The sequence below is a fragment of the Epinephelus fuscoguttatus genome, linkage group LG18 (assembly GCF_011397635.1).
Source record: "Epinephelus fuscoguttatus linkage group LG18, E.fuscoguttatus.final_Chr_v1".
Classification (NCBI taxonomy): Eukaryota; Metazoa; Chordata; class Actinopteri; order Perciformes; family Serranidae; genus Epinephelus; species Epinephelus fuscoguttatus.
Genome location: NC_064769.1, coordinates 1,120,059 through 1,145,494, shown reverse-complemented (window position 1 = coordinate 1,145,494; position 25,436 = coordinate 1,120,059). Strand labels below are relative to the sequence as shown.

General features: G+C 40.8%; 1 protein-coding gene across 2 annotated transcripts in view; it reads right to left on the bottom strand.

Moving 5' to 3' along the window:
• slc27a6 (solute carrier family 27 member 6) overlaps window positions 1–25,436 on the bottom strand; it is a 119,187-nt gene that overhangs the window by 50,310 nt on the left and 43,441 nt on the right. For both annotated transcript variants that reach the window (XM_049604040.1, XM_049604041.1), the window contains exons 4-5: window positions 15,595–15,719; window positions 2,805–2,999 (exon numbers count right to left, since the gene is read on the bottom strand). In XM_049604040.1, coding sequence (XP_049459997.1) covers window positions 2,805–2,999; window positions 15,595–15,719 — 320 coding nt within the window. The remainder of the gene's footprint in view (window positions 1–2,804; window positions 3,000–15,594; window positions 15,720–25,436) is intronic.

The window sequence follows — 25,436 nt, the reverse complement described above, 5'->3', positions numbered from 1 at the left end:
GTTATTATACACATATGACTATTGTCACACATGTATACTGCCAGATATTAATACATACTTTCAACATATTGTACCACAGTAGCCAGAACTATAACTACAATATTATTACTTTCAACAATGTTGTTGTAAGCTACTGTCATTACCTGCATCTCTCTCTCTCTCTCTCTCTCTCTCTCTCTGTCTCATTGTGTCATGTGGATTACTGTTAATTTGTTATGCTGATCTGTTCTGTACGACATCTATTACACGTCTGTCCGTCCTGGAAGAGGGATCCCTCCTCAGTTGCTTTTTCCTTATCCGCTGCGAGGGTCATAAGGACAGAGGGATGTCGTATGCTGTAAAGCCCTGTGAGGCAAATTGTGATTTGTGATATTAGGCTTTATAAATAAAATTGATTGATTGATTGATTGATTGATCCAGACCTTGAAAATAAGGCTGCAACCGGTCCCATTCCTTGCAACAGAGGCATTCCTCTTCTGTGGGCACTGGGGCACAGCATTCACAGGTACACCACCAATCTCCAGAGCTACGCAGCCTTGCAGCAGCCATTCCTCCTCTCTCGTCCTCTACCTCTTGCGCCTCTCTCTCTCTCCTCCTCCGTTCTTCAATTTCACGAAGCTCTTCATCAGTGTATTCTGGCTCAAATAAATAAGGGCGGCCATCAAACTCTGCAAAATCAAATTCCTCCTCCACAAAGTTGAAGTCTGGCAAAAAGTCAGCCATTATTCTATAAATCTTCATTCATTCATTCATTCATCTTCTAACCGCTTCATCCTCTTGGGGGTGCGGGGGGGCTGGAGCCTATCCCAGCTGACATCGGGCAAGAGGCAGGGTACACCCTGGACAGGTCGCCAGACTATCGCAGGGCTGACACAGAGACAAACAACCATTCACGCTCACATTCACACCTATGGACAATTTAGAGTTATCAATTAACCTAGTCCCCAATCTACATGTCTTTGGACTGTGGGAGGAAGCCGGAGTGCCCGGAGAGAACCCACGCTGACACGGGGAGAACATGCAAACTCCGCACAGAAGGGCTCCCACGCCCGGGATCGAACCAGCAACCCTCTTGCTGTGAGGCGAGAGTGCTAACCACCACACCACCGTGCCGCCCATTCTATAAATCTTTCATAAAATAAATGAATGAACTTTTCAGGCTACTGTCCAGTTCTGCCTTCCAGCTGCTGCTGCTTGTTCTCGCGATATTTTGGCCACGCTTTGGAAAGCAGAACTAAATGGTAAACAAACATGGCAGCACACTGGTAAGGTAAGACAACACGTTTACATGTCGTTTTCTATATGTTTTCTGACATTTATCCTAATTTAGGACGATAGGAGACAAGTTGAAATAAACCGAAATTTCCCTTTAATGACAGCTTTATATGAGACTCAGAATCTACATATCATCCCCCTCCACAACCCTGCTCTCTAAACACCCCCCCCCCACACACACACACACACACACACACAAGCGAGTGTAAGTGCTGGCTAGTGCTAGCTACCAATGCTAGCGGTGAGCTTGCTAGTTGCCAAGTGAGGTTGGGTTTTGGAGTAGCATTTGATGGAACAGGGAGATTACACCTGTGTGGACGTATAGCTAGCAAGCTAGCTTTCTAGCTGGTTTAACGTTAGCTACTATGATTACACCACTGGCTGGAGCAAGTCTAGCTGTTAGCCAGCTAGCTAGCTATTAGCTTACCTGATAACTCCATGGCACTGGCAATTTCTTCACCAACTCTTGCCCTTGTCATTCCTGTTGTGATACGACTTGGCGGAGATATTATATAAACATTCCTGTATTTTCCACAGATCTACGAGCTGGTCCTTCATTTCCAACGTCCACCTCTGTGCTTCGGGTCGGCCATGCTTACTTGTTTATTTCCTATGTCTGCTTCCTTGTTCCTCAGTCAGCTCGCTGACCCCGTTCCACGTTCGTTCCACGTCACAATTCACGGAGACAGGACTTGGAGGTCGCCGGCTTTCCCCACACACGAGGATTTTTGATCGGAAATATTGAAAAAGTTTAATATTTACGATTGTCGACCCCAGATTATCAGGACAAATTGACTCTTAACACACCTCACACAACAGGATAATCTTATGAGACATAAGATAATCAGGCGTTTGCCATCCTTGGTCGGGAAGGGGGAAAATCGGGACAAAATCAGTATCATTATATATCTTTATGTGTGTACCCAGCTTAATTGGGGGCTGCACCTTTACCATGACTGACGAGCCCTCGGCCCTCGGGGCAGCTCTACCTCTTTGTTCTTTCATGTGACTGAGGGTAGACTGGATGCTACAGTGTTTCATAAACCGCTCTCAGGGTAAAAATAGTATCGCAAGACACAATGGGCCGAGGCTAGCTGGTTAGCATGCTTATTTGTATATCACCGCAACACAATACAAAGACATCTTATACATATCAAACCTGTTATTTCTTCACATTCTATAATAATGTTTGTTTAGTTTTTTCGTTATATTTTAAACTAAGTTTCTGGCCATATCTCCAACATTATACCTAATCCTGCTACTAACTAACTAGACTTCCAACGCTTGTGCTTTTTGCTTCTTTATTTTTTGGTCTTTTTGGCAGAGTGAAGGCCTGTAACTATCAGTGGCTGATAACGTTGCCTACAGTAAGGTAAAGACATAGTTAATGTGCCAGCAAGGTGTATTAAGTGAAGTGTGTGACATGGGACTTCCTGTTTGGGTAATGTGCCCACATTTACTACTTGTCAGGAATTCATCCCCTTTTTACATCTTGCAGACCTAACACCATAAGATTACAAAATACTCACCCTGTAGAAGAAGTTGGAGCGGCCCACAGTTCCAATTTTGCCGATGTGGTTCATGAAACACAGGTTTCCCTCAGTGGAGCCATACACCTCACACATTTTAATGTTTCCAAAGCGACTCTGGAACTCCTGCCAAACGTCCTGTCGCAGTCCATTCCCAACTCCCATACGCACCTTGTGAATTTCATCAATCTCTGTCTGATGGAGGGAGAGGGATGTGATGATATTAACAAAACAGATCTAACAGGTGACAACTGATCATTTCACAGTGACATGTAAAATTCAAGAATGATAGAATATATATATTCTATCATTCTTGAATTTTATATAGGTAAAAGTCAGTTATGCAACAAGCTTTCAAACTGCAGCTCTCAAGGAAAAAAAAGTCTTGCCATGAATACATAATGACTACCTACACATCACAAAGAATGCTATACAACCACCCCATAATATAATATTATTTCTACTTAGGTTCTTCTTCATTCCATCCATGCACTGGTAATGTAACAAATGGGCCTCGATAATGTTTGCAGAAATGCTCAAAGCAAGACTGTTTAACTTATATTACTTTATGTGTAACATCATTGATTTAACTCTGTTCACTTAGTTTTATAGTTGTGGTCATTTTGTAGTCAGGCTATTGGTTAGCTGGCTGTGCCACCACTAAATCAATGTTAGTATGCCTCATACAGACACCAGGTGTTGCATGCAATCTAATCAGTCTGATTCTTACCTGGCACCATTAGTCTGCACAGATCACACACTTAACACATTGAACTGTTTGAAACATAGATCAGAGAGGGCACTCAACGTTTCCATTTCACATGGTTTCTTTGTTCCTCTGTTCTTCTACTGACCTCATATTCAAGCAGAACCTCGCTCTCTCTCAGAGGCCATCTTTGATGCAGTCATCTTTGTTGTAGTTTTCTGTTGTCAGCCATTTTGTTTTGTTGGCCAGGAGGCCTTGTCTCACACCAGGGATGCACAATATTGGCTTTTTTGCTGATATTGATATATCCATATATTGTGAAAAATTATGCAACTTTCTTCCCCTAATTCTCTGACTGAATATACCTCTTTATCTGTATGCTTCTACCCAAGTTTGTCTTTATTTTTATATGTATTTTCATTTCTATAGGCCTATTTAAGTGACACCCTGGTTAAAAGGAAATTTTGGTTTATTTCAACCTGTCTCCTATCGTCCTAAATTTGTTTCAAGTGACTAGTGACATAAAAATAATAGTTAGAATGTTAGCCATTAGCCTAGATACAGCCAGGGCGCATAGTAGCGTCAGACCTGTTAAAACGTAAGTGAATGGGCATAGGCCTACTTCAAGTGCAAAGTTAGTCCACTAAACAAGCTTTTTTTTTTCCACAAAGACCGCCTCATATCGTTAGGATAAACGTCAGAGAACATATAGAAAACGACATGTAAGCGTGTTGTCTTACCTTACCGGTGTGGTGCCATGTTTGTTTACCATTTAGCTCTGCTTTCCAAAGCGCGGCCGAAATATCGGGAGAACAAGCAGCGATCTCATACCGTGCCTGAAATCTTGCGAGCTCTAGATAAAGCCCAGCTGGATACTACTCCAGGTGGAGGTGTCTCGTCCTCGGTCACATCCAGACCTTGAAAATAAGGCTGCAACCGGTCCCATTCCTTGCAACAGAAGCATTCCTCTTCTGTGGGCACTGGGGCACAGCATTCACAGGTACACCACCAATCTCCAGAGCTATGCAGCCTTGCAGCAGCCATTCCTCCTCTCTCGTCCTCTACCTCTTGCGCCTCTCTCTCTCTCTCCTCCTCCGTTCTTCAATTTCACGAAGCTCTTCATCAGTGTATTCTGGCTCAAATAAATAAGGCTGGCCATCAAACTCTGCAAAATCAAATTCCTCCTCCACAAAGTCGAAGTCTGGCAAAAAGTCAGCCATTATTCTATAAATCTTTCATAAAATAAATGAATGAACTTTTCAGGCTACTGTCCGGTAATGCCTTCCAGCTGTTGCTGCTTGTTCTCGCAAGATTTCAGGCACGGTATGAGATCGCTGCTTGTTCTCCCGATATTTTGGCCGCGCTTTGGAAAGCAGAGCTAAATGGTAAACAAACATGGCACCACACCGGTAAGGTAAGACAACATGTTTACATGTCGTTTTCTATATGTTCTCTGACATTTATCCTAACGATATGAGGCAGTCTTTGTGGAAAAAAGGCTTGTTTAGTGGACTAACTTTGCACTTGAAAGGATGTCCGTTCAATTACGTTTTAACAGGTCTGACGCTATGGCTGTATCTAGGCTAACGGCTAACATGCTAACTATTATTTTTATGTCACTAGTCACTTGAAACAAATTTAGGACGATAGGAGACAGGTTGAAATAAACCGAAATTTCCCTTTAAAGACCATGTATTTGTGTTTGCATTGTGTAGGCTATTACTATTTTTTCATTTTCTGATTTATATGCAATTATGAAGAACATTTCCTTCAAAATTTGAAAGCCCTAAAAAAAATAGTATTTTGTTTTGTTGTTTTGTTTTCTGAGGGTGTTTTACTTTGTAATGGTTTAAGAAAATTGTAAGTTCAAGTTGAATGGGTGTTAATTAGCTTGTTAAGCTGTCAGCCTATCCCAGGGGCAAAGAAGAAAAGTGTCAGACCTGGCAACCCTGGAGAGATGGTAGCATTGAGAGGAGCAGCCATCGGAAAAAGCACTAAATAGTGAGTTGATAAGAACTGACTTTAAACACAGGAGCATAGAGAGTGTGGGACTTTTGCTCAGTGACTGTGAATGTTTTGACAAAGTGCCATGTTGGAAGAATTGTATGGACGGTTTAGCCCACTAGCATCTAGCTAGCTACTTCAGCAGTTATAAACTAGTGTGGACTTTAGCTCACTAGCCATTAGCTAGCTCAGTAGTTGATTTTACTATGGTCGGCAGATCAAGAGAGGATAACACATCATCAAAAGAGAACAACACAGCACTGCAGGACTCATCCTTGCACAACTTGTTTTTTTGGCATTGGCCTTTGGATATAAAACTGTTTTTTTTTTTTTCTGTGAAGGATCTCATTAGGCAGTAGCCTCTGGATTTACCGAGGTTAGGACGGTGCAGTGCTGAGCTCCAACGCACATACTATATAGACCAGTGGCCCTCAAATGGCGGCCCGCTGTCTGCAATGTTAAGGCTGCGCAACAAAGAATTAACGACTTGGAGGTGAGAGAATCAACTAATATTGAAGGACTAATTCACCTGCTACAGCAAGAAAAACTTCTGTCTGAAAAAGTGGAGTTTTTAGAAAATAAATCAAGAATGAATAATATAAGGATCAAGTAAAAGAGCAGGCGAAATCGGATGATATTGTGAAATTCATACAGCTGCTCATTTCTGAGAAACTTGAGATACCAGAAGAGCAACTTATTATTATTGCAGCACATCGATCTTTTCAGAAGAAACCAAAGCAAGATGGACAGGCACCATGTTCAATAGTGGTCAAATTCTTGACATGGGAAACTCGGCAAAAAGTGCTTCATTCTGCGTGGACGAAGAAACAAATAACATACGATGACAGGCGCATATACTTTGACCAAGACTACACATCAAAACTACAACCAGAGAGAAGCCAGTATACTCCTATAAGGAAGGAGCTACGTAACAAAGGGGTGAGATCACATCTTATTCATCCAGCAAGGCTGAAAGTGTTTGGTGCCGGAGGAGTGCAGGTGTTCAACTCTGCAAGGTACGCGGCAGCAGCCCTCCGCACCCAGGGTACCATCAGTGGAGCTCTACAGCTGCCAGAGCCGTGCACCCAAGCAGAGAAGCCACCAGCGCCGTTTCAGCAGCGCAGGAGGCAGGCTGGAGAATACAACGCCACTACTGCCTATCTACTGAAGAAGCTGATGGGTAAGCCATAGGTTATATTTGTTTTTCTTTTTTCTTGTTAAACTGTGGATTAACATGTATGAATTAAAAGTATAATTAAATATATGATAAGTTGTAGTTAAGATGGCTTTTGTTAATCTCCAATAAAGTATTATTAGTAAGGGGTGATACATTTTATTTAACTAAGACATAAACCGCACAGCGATGATACTGTAATTTAGCCTTCTTAATATGACCAGTCAAAAACAGACTCGTGTTTATGTATTTGTGTTTTGTCCGTGTCTGGTCGTGTATGTTTGTGCAGGTGTATGTTTTGTTTTGTATGTATTCGCAATGCGTAAATTGTGTTGCTCCCATTCTGAGTTTAAAGATGACAGGTATCTTTTTGAATGCATGTTATGTTAAAATATTCTAGATTACCTAAAAAGGGATTAAGGATGGCTCACATCAATATTTGTTGCATAACAAACAAATTGGCCGAAATAGCAGACATATTGCATTCAGATAATTTACACATTTTAGCAGTTTCAGAAACTCATCTTGACTCAACATTTGAAGATGGGGCAGTAATGGTAGATGGATACAGTATTTTCAGGAAAGATAGGAATGCATTTGGCGGAGGGGTGGCATTTTATATTCAAAATCACATACCGGTGAAAATAAGAGAGGATCTAATGATAAGTGACATTGAAGTGATTTGGCTGCAAGTACAGTTGCCACATTTGAAGCCAATGCTTTTTGGTGGCTGTTATAGACCTCCTAGTGCGAATTCTGAGTATCTAGACAAAATATGTGAGACGTTAGAACATGGATGTGAAATTTATTTTATGGGAGATTTAAACATAGACAGGAATTTAAATTGTTCATTGAAGGTAAGGCTTCAAATGATTGCAAATTCATGTGGATTATCTCAAATGGTTAATAAACCCACTAGAATTAGCCAGAAAAATGATGGCACCAATATTTCAACTTGCATTGATCATATTTTCACAAATGCACCAGAGCTTTGTTCTGACACTGTTTCTGTGCCAGTTGGTTGGAGCGACCATAATTTAGTTGCTATTGTGAGGAAAGCGAAAGTACCGAAGCCTGGTCCTAAAATAATATTAAAGAGATCATATAAAAACTTTAATCAAAGTAGTTTTGTTAATGATGTGAAAAATGTGTGTTGGTCAAATATGTTACTAGAAAAAGATCTTGAAGTAGCACTGCTTAAATTCGATGTGTCTTTTATGCCTCTGGTTGAAAAACATGCACCGCTGAAGAAATTCAGAAGTGTCAGAACACCATGGTTAGATGAGGAGCTGAAACAGTATATGGTAGAGCGTAATCAAGCAAAATTAATAGCATATACAACTGGTTATAAATCGGACTGGCAAATATATTGTAAATTTTTAAATTACGTAACCATAAGTCAGGTAGAAAAACTGCTTTTAATTTGTAAAAACAAACCACCTGGTCTGGACTGCCTTGATGATAAGCTTCTAAAATTAGTTCCTGAATTAATAGCCCCAGCTATCTGCCACATTCTTAATTTGCGTCTTAGTCAAGGTTTGTTTCTACAAGGATGAAAAACTGCTAAAATAATACCATTGCCCAAAAATCGAAAAATGCCATTCTCGATGTCAAATAGCCGTCCTATCGGCTTGTTGCCTGTGTTGAGTAAGATCATGGAAAAAGTAGTGTGTGAACAAATTAAAGGCTATTTCTCCTTGAATAATTTATCCACTGATTACCAACATGCTTACAGAGAAGGCCATTCAACTGCCACTGTGTTAACTCAAATGACTGATGATTGGTTGAGAGAAATTGAAAATAAGAAATAATTGGTGCTGTTCTGCTGGATTTTTCAGCAGCATTTGACATTATAGATCATGAGTTGTTACTGAAAAAATTAGAATGATATGGCTTTTCTTTGTCTGCATTATTGTGGATGAGAAGTTATTTATCTGATAGGACACAAACTGTTTTCTTTAATGGAAGCTTTTCAGAGGTTAAAACTGTAAAGTATGGAGTGCCCCAGGGAATTTGCCTTGGGCCACTCCTATACACAATTTTTACAAATGATCTGCCACATGTTTTAAAAAAGACCAGTATTTCGATGTACGCCGATGATTCTACCATATACACGTCTGGAGCTACAGCTTCTGAGTTAAATGTTATCTTAAATTCAGAGTTAAGGTCAGTGGTTGAATGGATAAACAAAAATAAATTAGTTCTTAATGTTTCTAAGACAAACAGCATCATTATTGGTTCAAATTATGCTATTAGTAAAATGCCTGGTCTGAATATTTGCATAAACAATGTGGTAGTTGAACAAGTCCAAGAGACCAAACTACTGTGAATCACGCTAGATAATAAATTATCATGGTCTACACACATAAATAAGATGGTCACAAAGATGGGAAATGGTGTTTCTGTTGTGCGAAGATGTGCAAAGGTCTTGACACACAAACTCAACCAAGCAGGTGATTCAGGCTTTAGTCCTATCCAATCTTGATTATTGTCCAGCTGTGTGGTCAAATGTGACAGCAGAGAAGTTAAAGAAATTACAGACAGTACAAAACAGAGCAGCACGTATAGCACTCCATTGTGGTTACAGAGCAAATGTTGTGGCAATGCATGACTGTCTTGGTTGGTTGGTTGGTTGTCAAAAACAGATTACTTTATTCATTGCTTTCATTTACAGTACAGGCCAAAAGTTTGGACACACCTTCTCATTCAATGCGTTTTCTTCATTTTCATGACTATTTACATTGTAGATTCTCACTGAAGGCATCAAAACTATGAATGAACACATGTGGAGTTATGTACTTAACAAAAAAAGGTGAAATAACTGAAAACATGTTTTATATTCTAGTTTCTTCAAAATAGCCACCCTTTGCTCTGATTACTGCTTTGCACACTCTTGGCATTCTCTCGATGAGCTTCAAGAGGTAGTCACCTGAAATGGTTTCCACTTCACAGGTGTGACTTATCAGGGTTAATTAGTGGAATTTCTTGCTTTATCAATGGGGTTGGGACCGTCAGTTGTGTTGTGCAGAAGTCAGGTTAATACACAGCCGACAGCCCTATTGGACAACTGTTAAAATTCATATTAAGGCAAGAACCAATCAGCTAACTAAAGAAAAATGAGTGGCCATCATTACTTTAAGAAATGAAGGTCAGTCAGTCCGGAAAATTGCAAAAACTTTAAATGTGTCCCCAAGTGGAGTCGCAAAAACCATCAAGCGCTACAACGAAACTGGCACACATGAGGACCGACCCAGGAAAGGAAGACCAAGAGTCACCTCTGCTTCTGAGAATAAGTTCATCCGAGTCACCAGCCTCAGAAATCGCAAGTTAACAGCAGCTCAGATCAGAGACCAGATGAATGCCACACAGAGTTCTAGCAGCAGACCCATCTCTAGAACAACTGTTAAGAGGAGACTGCGCAAATCAGGCCTTCATGGTCAAATAGCTGCTAGGAAACCACTGCTAAGGAGAGGCAACAAGCAGAAGAGATTTGTTTGGGCCAAGAAACACAAGGAATGGACATTAGACCAGTGGAAATCTGTGCTTTGGTCTGATGAGTCCAAATTTGAGATCTTTGGTTCCAACCGGCACACTGAACCAGCATGGCTACCACAGCATCCTGCAGCGACATGCCATCCCATCCGGTTTGCGTTTAGTTGGACGATCATTTATTTTTCAACAGGACAATGACCCCAAACACACCTCCAGGCTGTGTAAGGGCTATTTGACCAAGAAGGAGAGTGATGGAGTGCTGCGGCAGATGACCTGGCCTCCACAGTCACCGGACCTGAACCCAATCGAGATGGTTTGGTGTGAGCTGGACCGCAGAGTGAAGGCAAAGGGGCCAACAAGTGCTAAACACCTCTGGGAACTCCTTCAAGACTGTTGGAAAACCATTTCAGGTGACTACCTCTTGAAGCTCATGGAGAGAATGCCAAGAGTGTGCAAAGCAGTAATCAGAGCAAAGGGTGGCTATTTTGAAGAAACTAGAATATAAAACATGTTTTCAGTTATTTCACCTTTTTTTGTTAAGTACATAACTCCACATGTGTTCATTCATAGTTTTGATGCCTTCAGTGAGAATCTACAATGTAAATAGTCATGAAAATAAAGAAAACGCATTGAATGAGAAGGTGTGTCCAAACTTTTGGCCTGTACTGTATGTGGAATATTTTTATTACGAAGACCCCATTTATTTTATATAAGAATTTATCTCTTAGTTTAGATAGACATAACTATTTGACCAGACATGCTACAGAAGGAAATTTCACATTACCGAAAGCAAGAACAAATGCAATTAAAAGAACAATCACTTACAGAGCCACGCAGGAATGGAATGCACTCCCGAGACACATCATGCAGGAAGAAAGTAAAACTCAATTCAAAATTTTACTTAAAAAGCATCTTTTATTAAAAAACATTGATATGATTTAATAAAGGACTTGGTTAAATTAGAACATTGGCGAAATAAGAGTGCATCCTTTGATTTGTCTCATAGTTGTGTGTGAATGAGTGTCTTTCATAATGCCCACATATGAACAGATGGAATAATTATAGTCATGTTTTATAAGTACTTACTGTTAAATATTATTGGGAGCTTGTCTTGTCCATGATTGTGTATAGTTTTTGTTTTCTTGTTTGTTTTTGTTTATCTTAGTTATAATTTTGTGTTATGTTTTGTGCAATGTCGTGTTGTATGTTTTGTTATATTATGTGTTATGTATGTTGAGTGTTAAGTGTATTGTATGTTTTGTGTTATGTAAACACATAATGGAAGTCTGTTGCATGGACCCCAGGAAGAATAGCTGCAGCTATGCTGCAGCTAATGGGGATCAAAATAAATATAAACATAAACATAAACATAAATAAACATAAATCTGGCCCGCAAGCCGCCTATTTGCAGACCGCAAGCTGAACACATGACTCCTTCACTGTGGGGGTTTGGTTTGGTCAGCACATGTAAATGGGCTTTCATCTCCATGCCAACAACGAGCTGATAGGCTGTTAGCTAGAACGGCACTTTTTTACTTTTGCTTTTGAAGTGATACGCTTATCGATACTTTGCCAGCAGTAGGAGCCTAGATTGAATGAAAATGGCATGTTCCAAGTTCGAAAAGAAAAGAAAGGTGTTGAAAGGTTTTGTTTTATTTGAGTATTTATTTGAATTTATGTCAAAATGGAAATGGCATTTTATTTTAATTTTATTTTTGTATGTATTTTTGTTGTTTTGAATAAAAAGGACATTTTGTTTTAAATATGACAGTATTATGGCTTGTGGCTTGACCAACTATAATAAATAGACCTCTGACTCACTGAAAAAATGTCGCACGCATGTGCGCGACCACGTTGCGTCACCACGGCCTATGTAGTTGAGGGGACAGGTCTGCTCTGCAGCAGCAAACTGATATGATGCTGATTTACACGTCAATTCATGTAAAATGGAGGTTGAACCATGGACTTAAATTACAGATCGCCTGTAAAGTATTTTAATTAATTCATTATGATTAAAACAATTGGAGACTGAGAACAAATTTATATATAAGTCTGACAATATTTTAAGAAATCTACATCATATAGGAAAGGATGTATGTGTTTCTGTGGCTTCATGTATGGACTGAAGGCTGCTGGAAACTGTTTGGAAACTGTCCCACTTAACTGCAGGTTTTTGTCACCGCCCCCTGCTGCAGCTGCCTGATCTCGTCTACTTTCCAGATGAGGCGCAGTTCATCTCAAACGAACCTAGTGTGTCACTAGTTGCAAAGCTTGTTCAATACCAATCTGGAAATCCATCAGTTAAAAGAAAAAAAAAACAAAAAAAACCCCTTTTTTTTCTTTCTTCCTTTACCTCTGGAGGCACAGCCCGGAGTTTTTCAACTAATGGAAGTGCAGGGGCCACGGCGATCGCTCACGCCCTTCACTTCCGGCGGTGCCCCAGGGAATCGCAGTGTTGTTTACAAATACTTTGGGTAGAAAACCAGCAGAGTTTAGCTATATATCACATTTTTCATGTCACTATATCACCGTGTAGACTAATCTGATGTTTGTTAAGCCTATAAACACAATGACTGAACAAATGTTACTATTTCTGTGTACATGTTTTGTAATTAATAACATGGTTATCGTAGATTAGCTGGGCTAACCATTAGCTGTTAACGTTAGCCGTTAGCGGTGTCTGTAATAACCACAGACTGTATAAAAATAAGGCAATAACTCAATAAACAGTCCGTGAATAAAATATTTTTCCAGCGGATATCTTAGTTACAACATGATTGAGCTAGCAAAGCAGTTTTGTGTGGTATTTATTCAGTTATGGGAAATCACGATGTCTAGAAAGCATCAGTGGCTGCAGCTGACAGGGACAGTTAGCAAAGCTAACATCAGGACGTCATCTGTTAAAAGCCTCCCGTTGTCGGATACGACATGAAACTACTCTAGTTAGCTCAATCATGTTGTAACTCAGACATCTGTTGGAAAAAATATTTGGGGACATATTCGGGGACTCAAGAATCTGTCTTGAGAGATTAGTTCAATACTGAATGAGTTCTTGAATACTTAACACACATGCACCACGCAGATAGAACTGAATAAAAGCACACGTGCTCGTGATGCCGCTGCACATATTTCCATTCCTCCAAGGAGAGCTGTAGGCATGAGGACAGAGCTCTCATGGCATGAGCATGAATATTAGGTCCTCCCCCACTGCGACATATGCGCCATCATATTTTAAAAAACAAGACATAACTTCTCAATATCTAGAAAGATACAAATATTCTAAAAGTCAAGTCCTTTCAAGTCATTTGCATCAAATCTCAAATCATAAATACCAAGTCAAGTCAAGTCAAGTCTTTCATCAGTGTTTGTCAAGCAAGTCTTAAGCCCTCAAATTTGCGACTAGAGTCTGACTCAAGTCAGTCCTCGTCCTCACTCGAGTTTTGAATATGACAGTATTATGGCTTGTGGCTTGACCAACTATAATAAATGGACCTTTGACTCATTGAAAAATGTTGCGTGCATGTGTGTGACCACATTGCGTCACCACGCAATATTCATTAAATTTTATTCAACAGTCTGCTAATACACTGAAATGATAAACGTATTTGCATGTCTGGTTACTTTAACGTGATTGTGAAAATTATGTTCACACAGCAGTATCAGCATTTCATACTATATTGTAACGTTAAGCCCTTTTTCACCATAAAGTTAATAACTGAATCTTAAGACATGTTATCTTTTGTAAAACTCTTTTGAGTTATCTTTTCTGCTCTGGTGGTAATCAACACAGGCGACTGTGAAAGGGTTACACACGTTCATTTTTTTGTCTGTTTATCCATCAGTTTTAATTATTGACTTTTATATTCTTCATACATATTTGTATATCTTTGTTTTGTTCATGTGCTGTGTCATTTACCTAATGTTTTGTTCATGTTAACTTTTTCAATTAAAAAAAAAACAAAGAAAATCAGTATCAGTTGATACTGATGACATGCCAACATTATCATGCATCCCTATTTCACACACATCCCCTCTCCTGTGGGGCCCCTGAGGATCTTGGGCCAAGGGGTAGTTGCCTGAATTACCTTGGTTAGTTATCCAGCCCTGCCTGTATGAACTGCATGGTGCAGCCAACACAGCTTGAGCAACTACTCTGTGAGAAATACAACAGAAGAAGAAGAAGGAGGAGAAGAAGAACTGGTGCACTGTGGGCTGGGAGGACTTATTGTTTTCTTGAATAGAGAAGAAGGCTTTTAAATAGATGTCATTAAATTTTAACAGTTAGAGCAATTTTGATATGTGGGGTCCAAAAAAGTGTTGTATCAACAGTTCATTCTTGGTCTCTGCACTCCTGATCCAGTAAAAAATACCTTTGGACAAACAGAGATGAGCAAACCCCTGCTTGCCAAGGGTGTTTGTATTCTCTGCTCTGAGGACATGGTGTTTGCCATGTCTGCACATTGATCACTGTGAATAATGAAAGCACACAAGCAGTAATTAGTACTCATGCCTGTGTGCACACATTGACCTTGTGAAAAGGTGCTTATGTACTGTACATGCCCACATCTTTCATTTGCCAATCAGTGGCAAAGGCAGCCATGGCAAGCCTTCCACCCACACAGCCAAATAACAGGGGAAGAGTGGACAAAGAGGACTTTGAGTCCAGCCTGAAGAAAGGATGAGCTCTCACACTGTGTGTGTGTGCATGCATGTCTACGTGTCCATGGGAGGACACAAATATTAAAACAAAGACCCCGCTTGTCTTTTTGCCACAGTTGTGCACAATGTTACTTGAATGATTTACCAGTAGCAGTGAAAAGTGTAGTCAAGGACTCTCTCTACAAAGTAAAAAGTCTGCTACCTGTAAAAGGAACCGATGCTTTCCTATTGCTTTACTCTAACTCATTTGCTCTGTCATTTATTAAGTGGCAATGTATGTTGACTGTGCTGTTTTGTAGCCTGCTGTGTGGATAACAAGTTAAATGTGAACAACATGAGGGCAAGTCACACTGAGATAAAAGCAAGTAATTGAATAGAATAATAAAATCCGAATGGAATAGTATAGAAAGTTTAGGTGATTTGGCTGTTTGTCCATTAGATTCAAAACAAAGCATGTCTTTTTAATATAACTAATATAACTAACTAAAAATAATATAAATGATTCTGAAAACAAAGAAATTACTAATAAGACATGTTGGAAGAACATGGGCACACTATCATTGTAATTTTGCTTCTTTGTAAACTATTAAGTCTTCCAAAGAGTATATTTAAATTTAGGAGAGTAAGGCAATAATGTAAATTTTATAGCAATTTTAAAACAAAGTGAATCAGAAAAACAGTGTTTTGTTGCTGCCAGTCTGTCCATACAGAGACAGGCTTGTTATCATGTTTGCAAGAGGTTAACAGAAGCTTACCTTAGGCTGGTTGCAGAGGTATCTGCATAGTTCACCAATATACTGGAAAACAGTAACATCATGATTTCGACAGTCATTCCAGAACTGGGAGGCTGAGAACTTCCTCTTTAAGATGCAGGTTGCACCTGTGATAGAACAAACAACAATGTCATTACATTCACTATGAAAGGATATTCTTATATTCTCCTGTTTTCAATGCTAGGTATATCTACCACCTATGTTTGTAAATATCAATTTGGATCTTAAATAATATTGTTGATTGACATTTAATTTATGGCCAGCTTTGAGTGTGGCCATTCAGAACTATACAGTTCCAAATATACGGTAAGCAAATTTTCTGACATGGTCAGGCAACAGTTCATATGAACCAGATCATATGAAGTGTTGTCCTATTGGGCATTTAGACCCAATGCAATGTGCATTGCACCGGTGCAGATACTTTATCTTGTTCTACAAACATAGGGCACAGTTGCCTGGTGAGATTCATTTCTGACAGCTGTAGACAGTGGTTAAATGGTAAATGTACTGCACTTGTATAGGGCCTCTGTAGTCTTCTGACCACTCAAAGTGCTTTAACACTAAATGCCACATTCACCCATTCACACACACAGTCACACACTGGTGGCTGAGGCTACCATGCGTGGTGTCACCTGCTACTCAGTAACCATTCACACGCACTCACACTGATAGAACAGCCATCGGGAGCAATCTGAGGTTCTGTATCTTGCCCATGGACATGTAGACGAGCAGAGGCAGGGACTGAATTGCCGATCGTCCAATTAGTGGACAAGCCACTCTACCTCTAAGCCACAGCTACAGTTATAACTACTGGTTAGGGCAGGGGTCGGCAACCTTTACTATTAAAAGAACCATTACTAGCCAAAAAAAAAGAAAAAAAATCTGCCTGGAGCTGCAAAACATATTTGAATAAAGGTAACAGCCTTTTAAGTATAAATCAGCCCACCAACATTACCAAAAGGTCTAAATGAGCATTCATGAATATGATTTACTACAAGGTGGCTACTCTGCAGTGGGCTATTTATAATTATCTACTACTTTAACTTTGCAACGTTGATGGCAAAGGAAATGAATCTGTCTACACATTAATAACCTCTATTTTCCTACCAGACTTCTCCTTTTTTTGGTTTTGATATCCATGACCACAGTCTTTTAAGGTAGCTGTAATTAAACTTATACTAAAAAAGCCCACCCTGGATCCAGAGGTGTTAGCCAACTATAGACCAATATCTAATCTTCCCTTTATGTCAAAGATCCTTGAGAAAGTAGTCGCAGACCAGCTGTGTGATTTTCTCCATGATAATAATTTATTTGAGGAATTTCAGTCAGGATTTAGAGTGCATCATAGCACTGAGACAGCACTAGTTAAAATTACAAATGATCTTCTGATTGCTTCGGATAAAGGACTCGTCTCTGTACTTGTTTTATTAGATCTTAGTGCGGCGTTTGACACAATTGACCATCAAATTCTGCTACAGAGACTGGAAAACTTAATTGGCCTAAAAGGTTCTGCACTGAGCTGGTTTAAATCTTATTTATCTGATCGTTTTCAGTTTGTTCACGTTCATGATGAATCATCCTTACGTACTAAAGTTTGATTTGGAGTTCCGCAAGGTTCTGTGCTCAGACCAATCCTATTTACTCTATATGCTTCCTTTAGATTAGAAATGACTCTGTAAATTTCCACTGTTATGTGGATGATACACAGTTGTATTTATCGATGAAGCCAGAAGAAACTAATCAATTAACTAAACTTCATAACTGCCTTAAAGACATAAAAACCTGGATGAGCACCGATTTCCTTATGTTAAATTCAAGTTATTGTTCTTGGTCCCAAACAACTCAGAGACTCTTTATCTGATGACATAGTTTCTCTAGATGGCATTGCTCTGGCTTCTAACGCTACCGTAAGAAACCTCGAAGTAATATTTGATCAAGATTTGTCTTTTAATTTTCATTTAAAACAAACCTCACGGACCGCATTTTTTCATCTGTGTAATATTGCAAAAATTAGGCCTATCCTGACCCAAAAAGATGCAGAAAAATTGGTCCACGCTTTTGTTACCTCAAGGCTGGATTACTGTAACTCCCTATCATCAGGTAGCTCTAGTAAGTCTTTAAAAACTCTCCAGCTAATTCAGAATGCAGCGGCACATGTACTAACAGGAACTAAGAAACAAGATCATATTTCTCCTGTTTTAGCTTCTCTGCACTGGCTTCCTGTAAAATCCAGAATTGAATTTAAAATCCTACTGTTAACTTATAAAGCTCTAAATGGTCAGGCTCCGTCATATCTTAAAGAGCTCATAGTGCCATATTATCCCACCAGAACATTGCGCTCTGAGAATGCAGGGTAACTCGTGGTCCCTAAAGTCAGTCTGTGGAATCATCTTCCTGTTGCGGTCCAGGAGGCAGACACCGTCTCCACATTTAAGACTAGACTTAAGACTTTCCTCTTTGATAAAGCTTATAGTTAGGACTGGCTTGTACCAGCCCCTAGTCTGCCGGGGGACCCCCATTATACACCGTGCACCTTCAATCAATCAATCAATTTTATTTATACAGCCCAATATCACAAATCACAATTTGCCTCACAGGGCTTTACAGCATACGACATCCCTCTGTCCTTATGACTCTCGCAGCGGATAAGGAAAAACTCCCCCAAAAAAAACCCTTTAACGGGGGAAAAAAAAAAAACGGTAGAAACCTCAGGAAGAGCAACTGAGGAGGGATCCCTCTTCCAGGACGGACAGACGTGCAATAGATGTCGTACAGAACAGATCAGCATAACAAATTAACAGTAATCCACATGACACAATGAGAGAGAGAGAGAGAGAGAGAGAGAGATGCAGGTAATGACAGTAGCTTACAACAACATTATTGAAAGAAATAATATAGTTATAGTTCTAGCTACTGTGGTACAATATGTTGAAAGTATGTATTAATATCTGGCAGTATACATGTGTGACAATAGTCGTGTATAATAACAGTAGAAGTATGACTAATGACTAATGATGGCAGCAGCAGCAGCAGGAGGCATCTGGCAGGACCACGGCAGCAGCACAACCACACACGTCACACTGTCCAGGCACCGCTGCGATATGAGTTAATCTGAGAGACAGTGGAGCACAAAGGCTCTGGAGAAGAAGCCGAGTTAGTGACATAAAGAAAATGGCCGAGTTAGCAAGATGCAGTAATAGAATACCAGAGAGAGAGAGAGAGAGAGCGAGAGAGAGAGAGAGAGAGAGAAGAAGAAGAAGAGAAGGTGCCCGGTGTATTATAGGGGGGTCCTCCGGCAGACTAGGCCTAAGTCAGCCTAACTAGGGGCTGGTACAGGGCAAGCCTGAGCCAGCCCTAACTATAAGCTTTATCAAAGAGGAAAGTCTTAAGTCTAGTCTTAAATGTGGAGACGGTGTCTGCCTCCAGAATTCCACCTTCTCTCCTTCTCTCTTTCTCTCTCTCATGTCCTGCTACTGCATCTTGCTAACTCGGCCGTACTGCATGTCACTAACTCGGCTTCTTCTCCAGAGCCTTTGTGCTCCACTATCTCGCAGGTTAACTCATATCGCAGTGGTGCCTGGATAGTGTGATGTGTGTGGTTGTGCTGCTGCCATGGTCCTGCCAGATGCCTCCTGCTGCTACTGTAGCAGCATTAGTCACACTTCTACTGTTATTATACTGTTACTATACACATATGATTATTGTCACATATGTATACTATCAGATATTAATATATACTTCCAACATATTGTACCACAATAGCCATAATTATAATTATAATATATTACTTTCATTAATGTTGTTGTAACGTATTACCGTTACCATCTGTCCTACATCTCTCTCTGTCTCTGTCTCTCTTTCTGTCTCATTGTGTCATACAGATTACTGTTAATTTATTATGCTGATCTGTTCTGTACAACATCTACTGCACGTCTGTCCGTCCTGGAAGAGGGATCCCTCCTCAGTTGCTCTTCCTGAGGTTTCTACCGTTTTTTTTTTTTCCCCCGTTAAAGGGTTTTTTTGGGGGGAGTTTTTCCTTATCCGCTGCGAGAGTCATAAGGACAGAGGGATGTCGTATGCTGTAAAGCCCTGTGGGGCAAATTGTGATTTGTGATATTGGGCTTTATAAATTAAATTGATTGAATTGATTAATAGAATGCAATACTCACTTTAGGCCTGCAACTATGACAAATGAAAATCTTCATGTTAAAAAATTAATTTATTCATTTCCATATAATTTTATCTCAAAGCCACGGCTAGCCACTGGAGAAGGTCTAAAGTGCTGCATGCGGCTCAGGAGCAGCAAGTTGCCTACCCATGGGTTAGGGTAATGGACTGTAAAAGATCAAACTGCACTAAAAGATGTCCACACGCCCTAAATGTCAAAAAATTAAATGAGTGGATTCATATTATATATTTTAAGTTTGTGTATGTGTCACCATCTGCCTCATCTTGCAGTGGAAATTAATGAAGTACATTTACTCAAGTACTGTACTTAGGTAATTCTAAGGTACTTTTACTTTACTTATTTCCGTTTTGTGTTACTTTATACTTCTGCTTCACTACATTTCAGAGGCAAATATTGCACTTTTCTTACAACTCCATTAAACTTTTCTGAAAACATTAGTTTTTTGCAGATTGAGATAATTAATACAATATACACTGGTCAACACTTAAATCACACATCCCAGATCTCAATGAATTAAATATTGCAGATGAAAATCTTTATTGATTACATACTGTAATTCGTTGACAAAGAACAATCCATGGAAACCAAAATTATTAACTCATTTAGGACTGGATTCAGAATCATAGTGGAAAAGCAGATCACAGGCTGATCCAACTTCTGTGAATTTCCTCAGGACAACTCATAATGTGGCTCAGTAGTGTGTATGGCCTCCACGTGCCTGTATGCATTACCTACAACATCTGGGCATGCTCCTGATGAGACGACGGATGGTCTCCTGGGAGATCTCCTCCCAGACCTGGATCAGGGCATCAGTCAGCTCCTGGACAGTCTGTGGTGCGATGTGGTGGTGGATGCTACGATAAATGATGTCCCAAAGGTGCTCGATTGGATTCAGGTCTGGGGAACAGGCGGGCCAGTCAATAGCATCAATGCCTTCGTCATCCAGGAACTGCTAACACACTCCAGCCACATGAGGCCAGACATTGTCATGCATCAGAAGGAACCCTCTCCTGGTGTACTGGCCTGTCTCCTGGTATCTCATCCATGTTCTTGACACTGTGCTGGGAGACACAGCAAACCTTCTGGCCACTGCGCGTATGGATGTGCCATCCTGGAGTAGCTGCACTACCTGAGCAGCTGCAGATACCGCCTCATGATACCGCTAGTGGTGAGGGCACTGGAAAAATGCAAAACTAGCCAAGAATCAACCAGAAAAGACGCAGAGAGGGAAATGGTCTGTGGCCACCACCTGCAAAACCATTCCTAAATAGGGGTTGTCTTGGTAATTGCCCCTCCTTTCCACCTGTTGTCTGTCCGATTTGCACAATAGCAGGTGAAATTGATTCACAATCAGTCTGTACTAATGGCACAGGCTGCTGAGCTGACAGACACCACGACACCAAGCAGTGGGGGGTGATGATATTGTTAGTGTATTGTAAACAGCGGCAACAGCATACGTCATTTACTATATACCCTGGTGAAATTTCAGGAAGGTATGAAAAAATAAATATCGGCCATGCCCAATAAGCACCTTTGCACATCAGGAGACCCGGCACCACTGGCAGCTCTGATGGCCATGACCTGCTGCGAGCGTGCACTTCAGCCACATACTATTGCTACTAGGAATATCAGGAGTGTCCACCAGTGGGTGACAAGTTTTTTAAAAAAAAAAACACTAGTTTTGATACCTTGGCAACCTCCCAAATGAGTTTTGTTGTATTGCAGTATTCTAGAAATAGTTGAAATAGAATGTGTCCTCATATACTCAGAACATTCCCCTGGGTGCTCTCAGTGACATCTAAAACATCTTTCTCAATTCATTGTCTATGAAGCAACTCCAGACTTTATACCCTATGACATCATACATTTGAGTTTTAGCACTCTGAGTTTTGGATTTGGGAGAGCTGTTGATGTTACCTAATATTTTTGGACAGTCTTTGACCATATAAATAATATGTATGAATTTTAAAAATGGGTGTAGTTCCTCTTTAAGTCAGCTGCTTGACGTGTCTGCAAGGTAGTTTTAGCATTCTGCTGCTTAATGCACTGGAAACTACGTAACTCTCACTAAATAAAAGAAACTAGACATTGGACAACACTATTTTCCAGCAAACCCTGCATATGATAATAAAAAATATCTACAAATCATTTTATTGAATAACTTACACATCTATACTACACTGAACAAAAATATAAACGCAACACTTTTGTTTTTGCTCCCATTTTTAATGAGCTGAACTCAAAGATCTAAAACATTTTCTATAAAGCAAAACTACACATTTCAGAGTGGCCTTTTATTGTGGCCAGCCTAAGGCACACCTGTGCAATATTCATGCTGTCTAATCAGCATCTTGATATGCCACACCTGTGAGGTAGGATGGATTATGTCGGCAAAGGAGAAGTGCTCACTAACACAGATTTAGACAGATTTGTGAACAATATTTGTGAGAAATGGTCTTTTGTGTGTATAGAAAATGTTTTAGATCTTTGAGTTCAGTTCATGAAAAATGGGAGCAAAAACAAAAGTGTTGCGTTTATATTTTTGTTCACTGTATATATATACAGATCACAGACATCAGAAAATGTGACTGCAGTTTTAAAATGACACGTACTTGACATGTCACGACTCTGGCATGTAATGTCAGAGCAACCATGATGGACATAAATTACCTCATGCACTCCACAGAGAGTGGAAACATTATGAGCCTGTTGCAGTAATAGAGTTATCAAGTGTGCCATTCTCTTTGGCCTACTGAACTCATCGATTGCAAATAACAAGAACACAATGTCTGCCAATCTTATCTTTTGGTAAAGGTTCAAAGAAAATTTGATGCAATTTTGTTTACCTTCAGTCCTACAAGCTCATCTCAGTCCATTGAGGACAATCTCTTTGTCTAACATTACAAAATAACTTTTCACAGTGACAGTGACTGTGACCTGACATAGGCCTAGTCTGCTGGGGGACCTCCTATAATACACCGAGCACCTTCTCTCCTTCTCTCTCTCTCTCTCTCCTTTGCTAACACTCATGTCCTGTTACTGCATCTCGCTAACTAGGCCATACTGCATGTCACTAACTCGGCTTCTGCTCCGGAGCCTTTGTGCTCCACTGTCTTGCAGGTTAAATCATATCGCAGCAGTGCCTGGATGTGTGGTTGTGCTGCTGCCTTGGTCCTGCCTGATGCCTCCTACTGCTGCTGTTATCATTATTCATACTTCTACTGTTATTATACACATATGATTATTGTCACATACATATACTATCATGTATTAATATATACCTACAACGTATTGTACCACAATTAAATTAATGTTGTTGTAAGCTATTATCATTACTGTCTGTCCTGCATCACTGTTCTGTAAGACATGATATAAGACAAGATATTGCACGTCTGTCCGTCCTGGAAGAGGGATCCCTCCTCAGTTGCTCTTCCTGAGGTTTCTACCATTTTTTTCCTCATTAAAGAGGTTTTTTGGGGAGTTTTTCCTTATCCGCTGTGAGGGTCCAAAGGACAGGAATGTCGTATGCTGTAAAGCCCTCTGAGGCAAGTTGTTATTTGTGATATTGGGCTTTATAAATAAAATTGATTGATTGAACTGATTGACCTGAGGTCTGAAGTTACAGTGTAGGTTAGACAGCTATATTTTGTTTAAGAGTATTGATGTAACCCATCAAACATACCTGGAAGCAAGATGGCGCCGGTGTGTATGGCTTGCCGTCTGCTGCTCCCACTTCTTGGTTTTTAATCCTTGGCACTGTACAGATCAAGTCTCTGCTGGTGTATGATCGCCAGTCCCTCTTAGATCTGAGACATAATGTCAGAGATCTAGGTGTATTTGATCATGGTGGACAGAAAACTCCGTCCCTGCTCCTGTCTGAAATCCTGACTCACCTTTTCCGGGCCTCGGCTCTACCCCCCGGCGAAAGCGTCTTCGTTGCCGCGGTAAACGCAGCAGTTGGCTGGTGAAGCTGAAGGTCTGCCTGGCACGTTCTTCGTCCATTTCCCGGTCAGGACATGGATTATCCTTTCCCTTTGCTGTGCCCCGGCGTTTCCTGGACCCGATCGACGCCTGCCTGGTACCTGTCGCCAGTCTGGTTGAGGGATTCCGGCCCCGCCGCCCCTGCTCTCCCCGGCTCTCACAGCGCGGGGTGAATCTCTGGAACCTGAAGACGCTGCTCCGGGCTCCCCGATCCGCCGAAACACAGGCCCCGGCTCCTGCCAGGATTGGGCTGGTAAATGCCAGATCACTGGCAAACAAAACTTTTATCCTGAGGGATTTCTTCAGCTCCCGTGGCCTGGATTTTCTCTGTGTGACAGAGACCTGGATCGGTGCTGGTGAGTGCAGCACTCTTGTCAAACTTTTACCGGCTGATTGTTCTTATTTTAACTTCCCGCGGACGTCAGGCCGTGGAGGAGGAACGGCGACGGTTTATAAAAATGACTTTAAATGTAAGCAGTGCGCTGTGTCATCCTCTTTCTCCAGCTTCGAAGCGACTTTATTTGAGGTGGGTCGCTCTGACCCGGTGATGTGCGCAGTCATCTACCGGCCCCCCAAGTACAATAAGGACTTTGTGAAAGACTTCTCGGATTTTCTGGCTGAAATCATGCCAAACTACGGGGATTTTAATATTCATGTGTAGGGATTTTAATATTCATGTGTGCTGTCCTGATAAGCCGTTGGTGAAGGACTTTTTAAGCCTTATTGACTCTTTTAATTTGGTGCAGTGTGTGTCTGGCCCCACACCCGAACATGGTCATACATTAGATCTCGTTCTTTCTCATGGTTTGTCTGTGTTTAACTTGGTGATCTGTGAAAATGTAATTTCTGACCATATGCGTATTGTTTGAAGTTGTTTTTTCTTGTACTGCAGTTAAATCTTGCGCTCCTGCTCAGCACCATCAGACTTTTAACCCTTCCACTGCTGGTCAGTTCTCTGCTGCTTTCGATCAGCTCTGTGCCTCCTCTGACTCAATGTCTGCTGACACGGAGGAGCTCAGCTCCTGGTTCCAATCCTCCTGCCGAACCATTCTGGACTCTGTGGCTCCATTAAAAACAACGCAGCCTAAAGTGAAACCCAAGCCCTGGTTCAGACAGAACTCGTGCAGCTCGACGGGAGTGCTGCAAAGCTGAACGCAGGTGGAAGAAGGACAAGCTGCATGTTTCATTCCAAATCTTAAAGGACTGTTGGCATCGTTATCAGAACACTATTAAGGAAGTCAAAAGAGAATACTTGTCAAACCTCACTGTGTCAAATAGCCATAACCCTCGTGTGTTATTCAAAACTATTGACTCTGTTTTAAATGCCCCACAGTCTGTCTGCTTGGAAGCATCCCCTGAGCTATGCAATAACTTCCTGCACTTTTTCATAGACAAGGTTGTTAACACAAGGGCTCTCATTTCAGCGCCTGCCTCTGACCCCTCTGTCTCTGTCCCTTGCCAGGCTGTGTTTGATAAATTTGAGCTTGTGACCTTGTCACTTTTAGATGATGTGGTTGGCCATATCAAGCCATCAGGTTCCCCTTGTGATGCTGTCCCTCCTCACTTTTTTAAAGAAGTCTTCCCTAGTATAGGGCAGCTGGTCCTTGCCATCATTAACAGCAGTCTGTCTTGTGGTGTTGTCCCCATAAGCTTT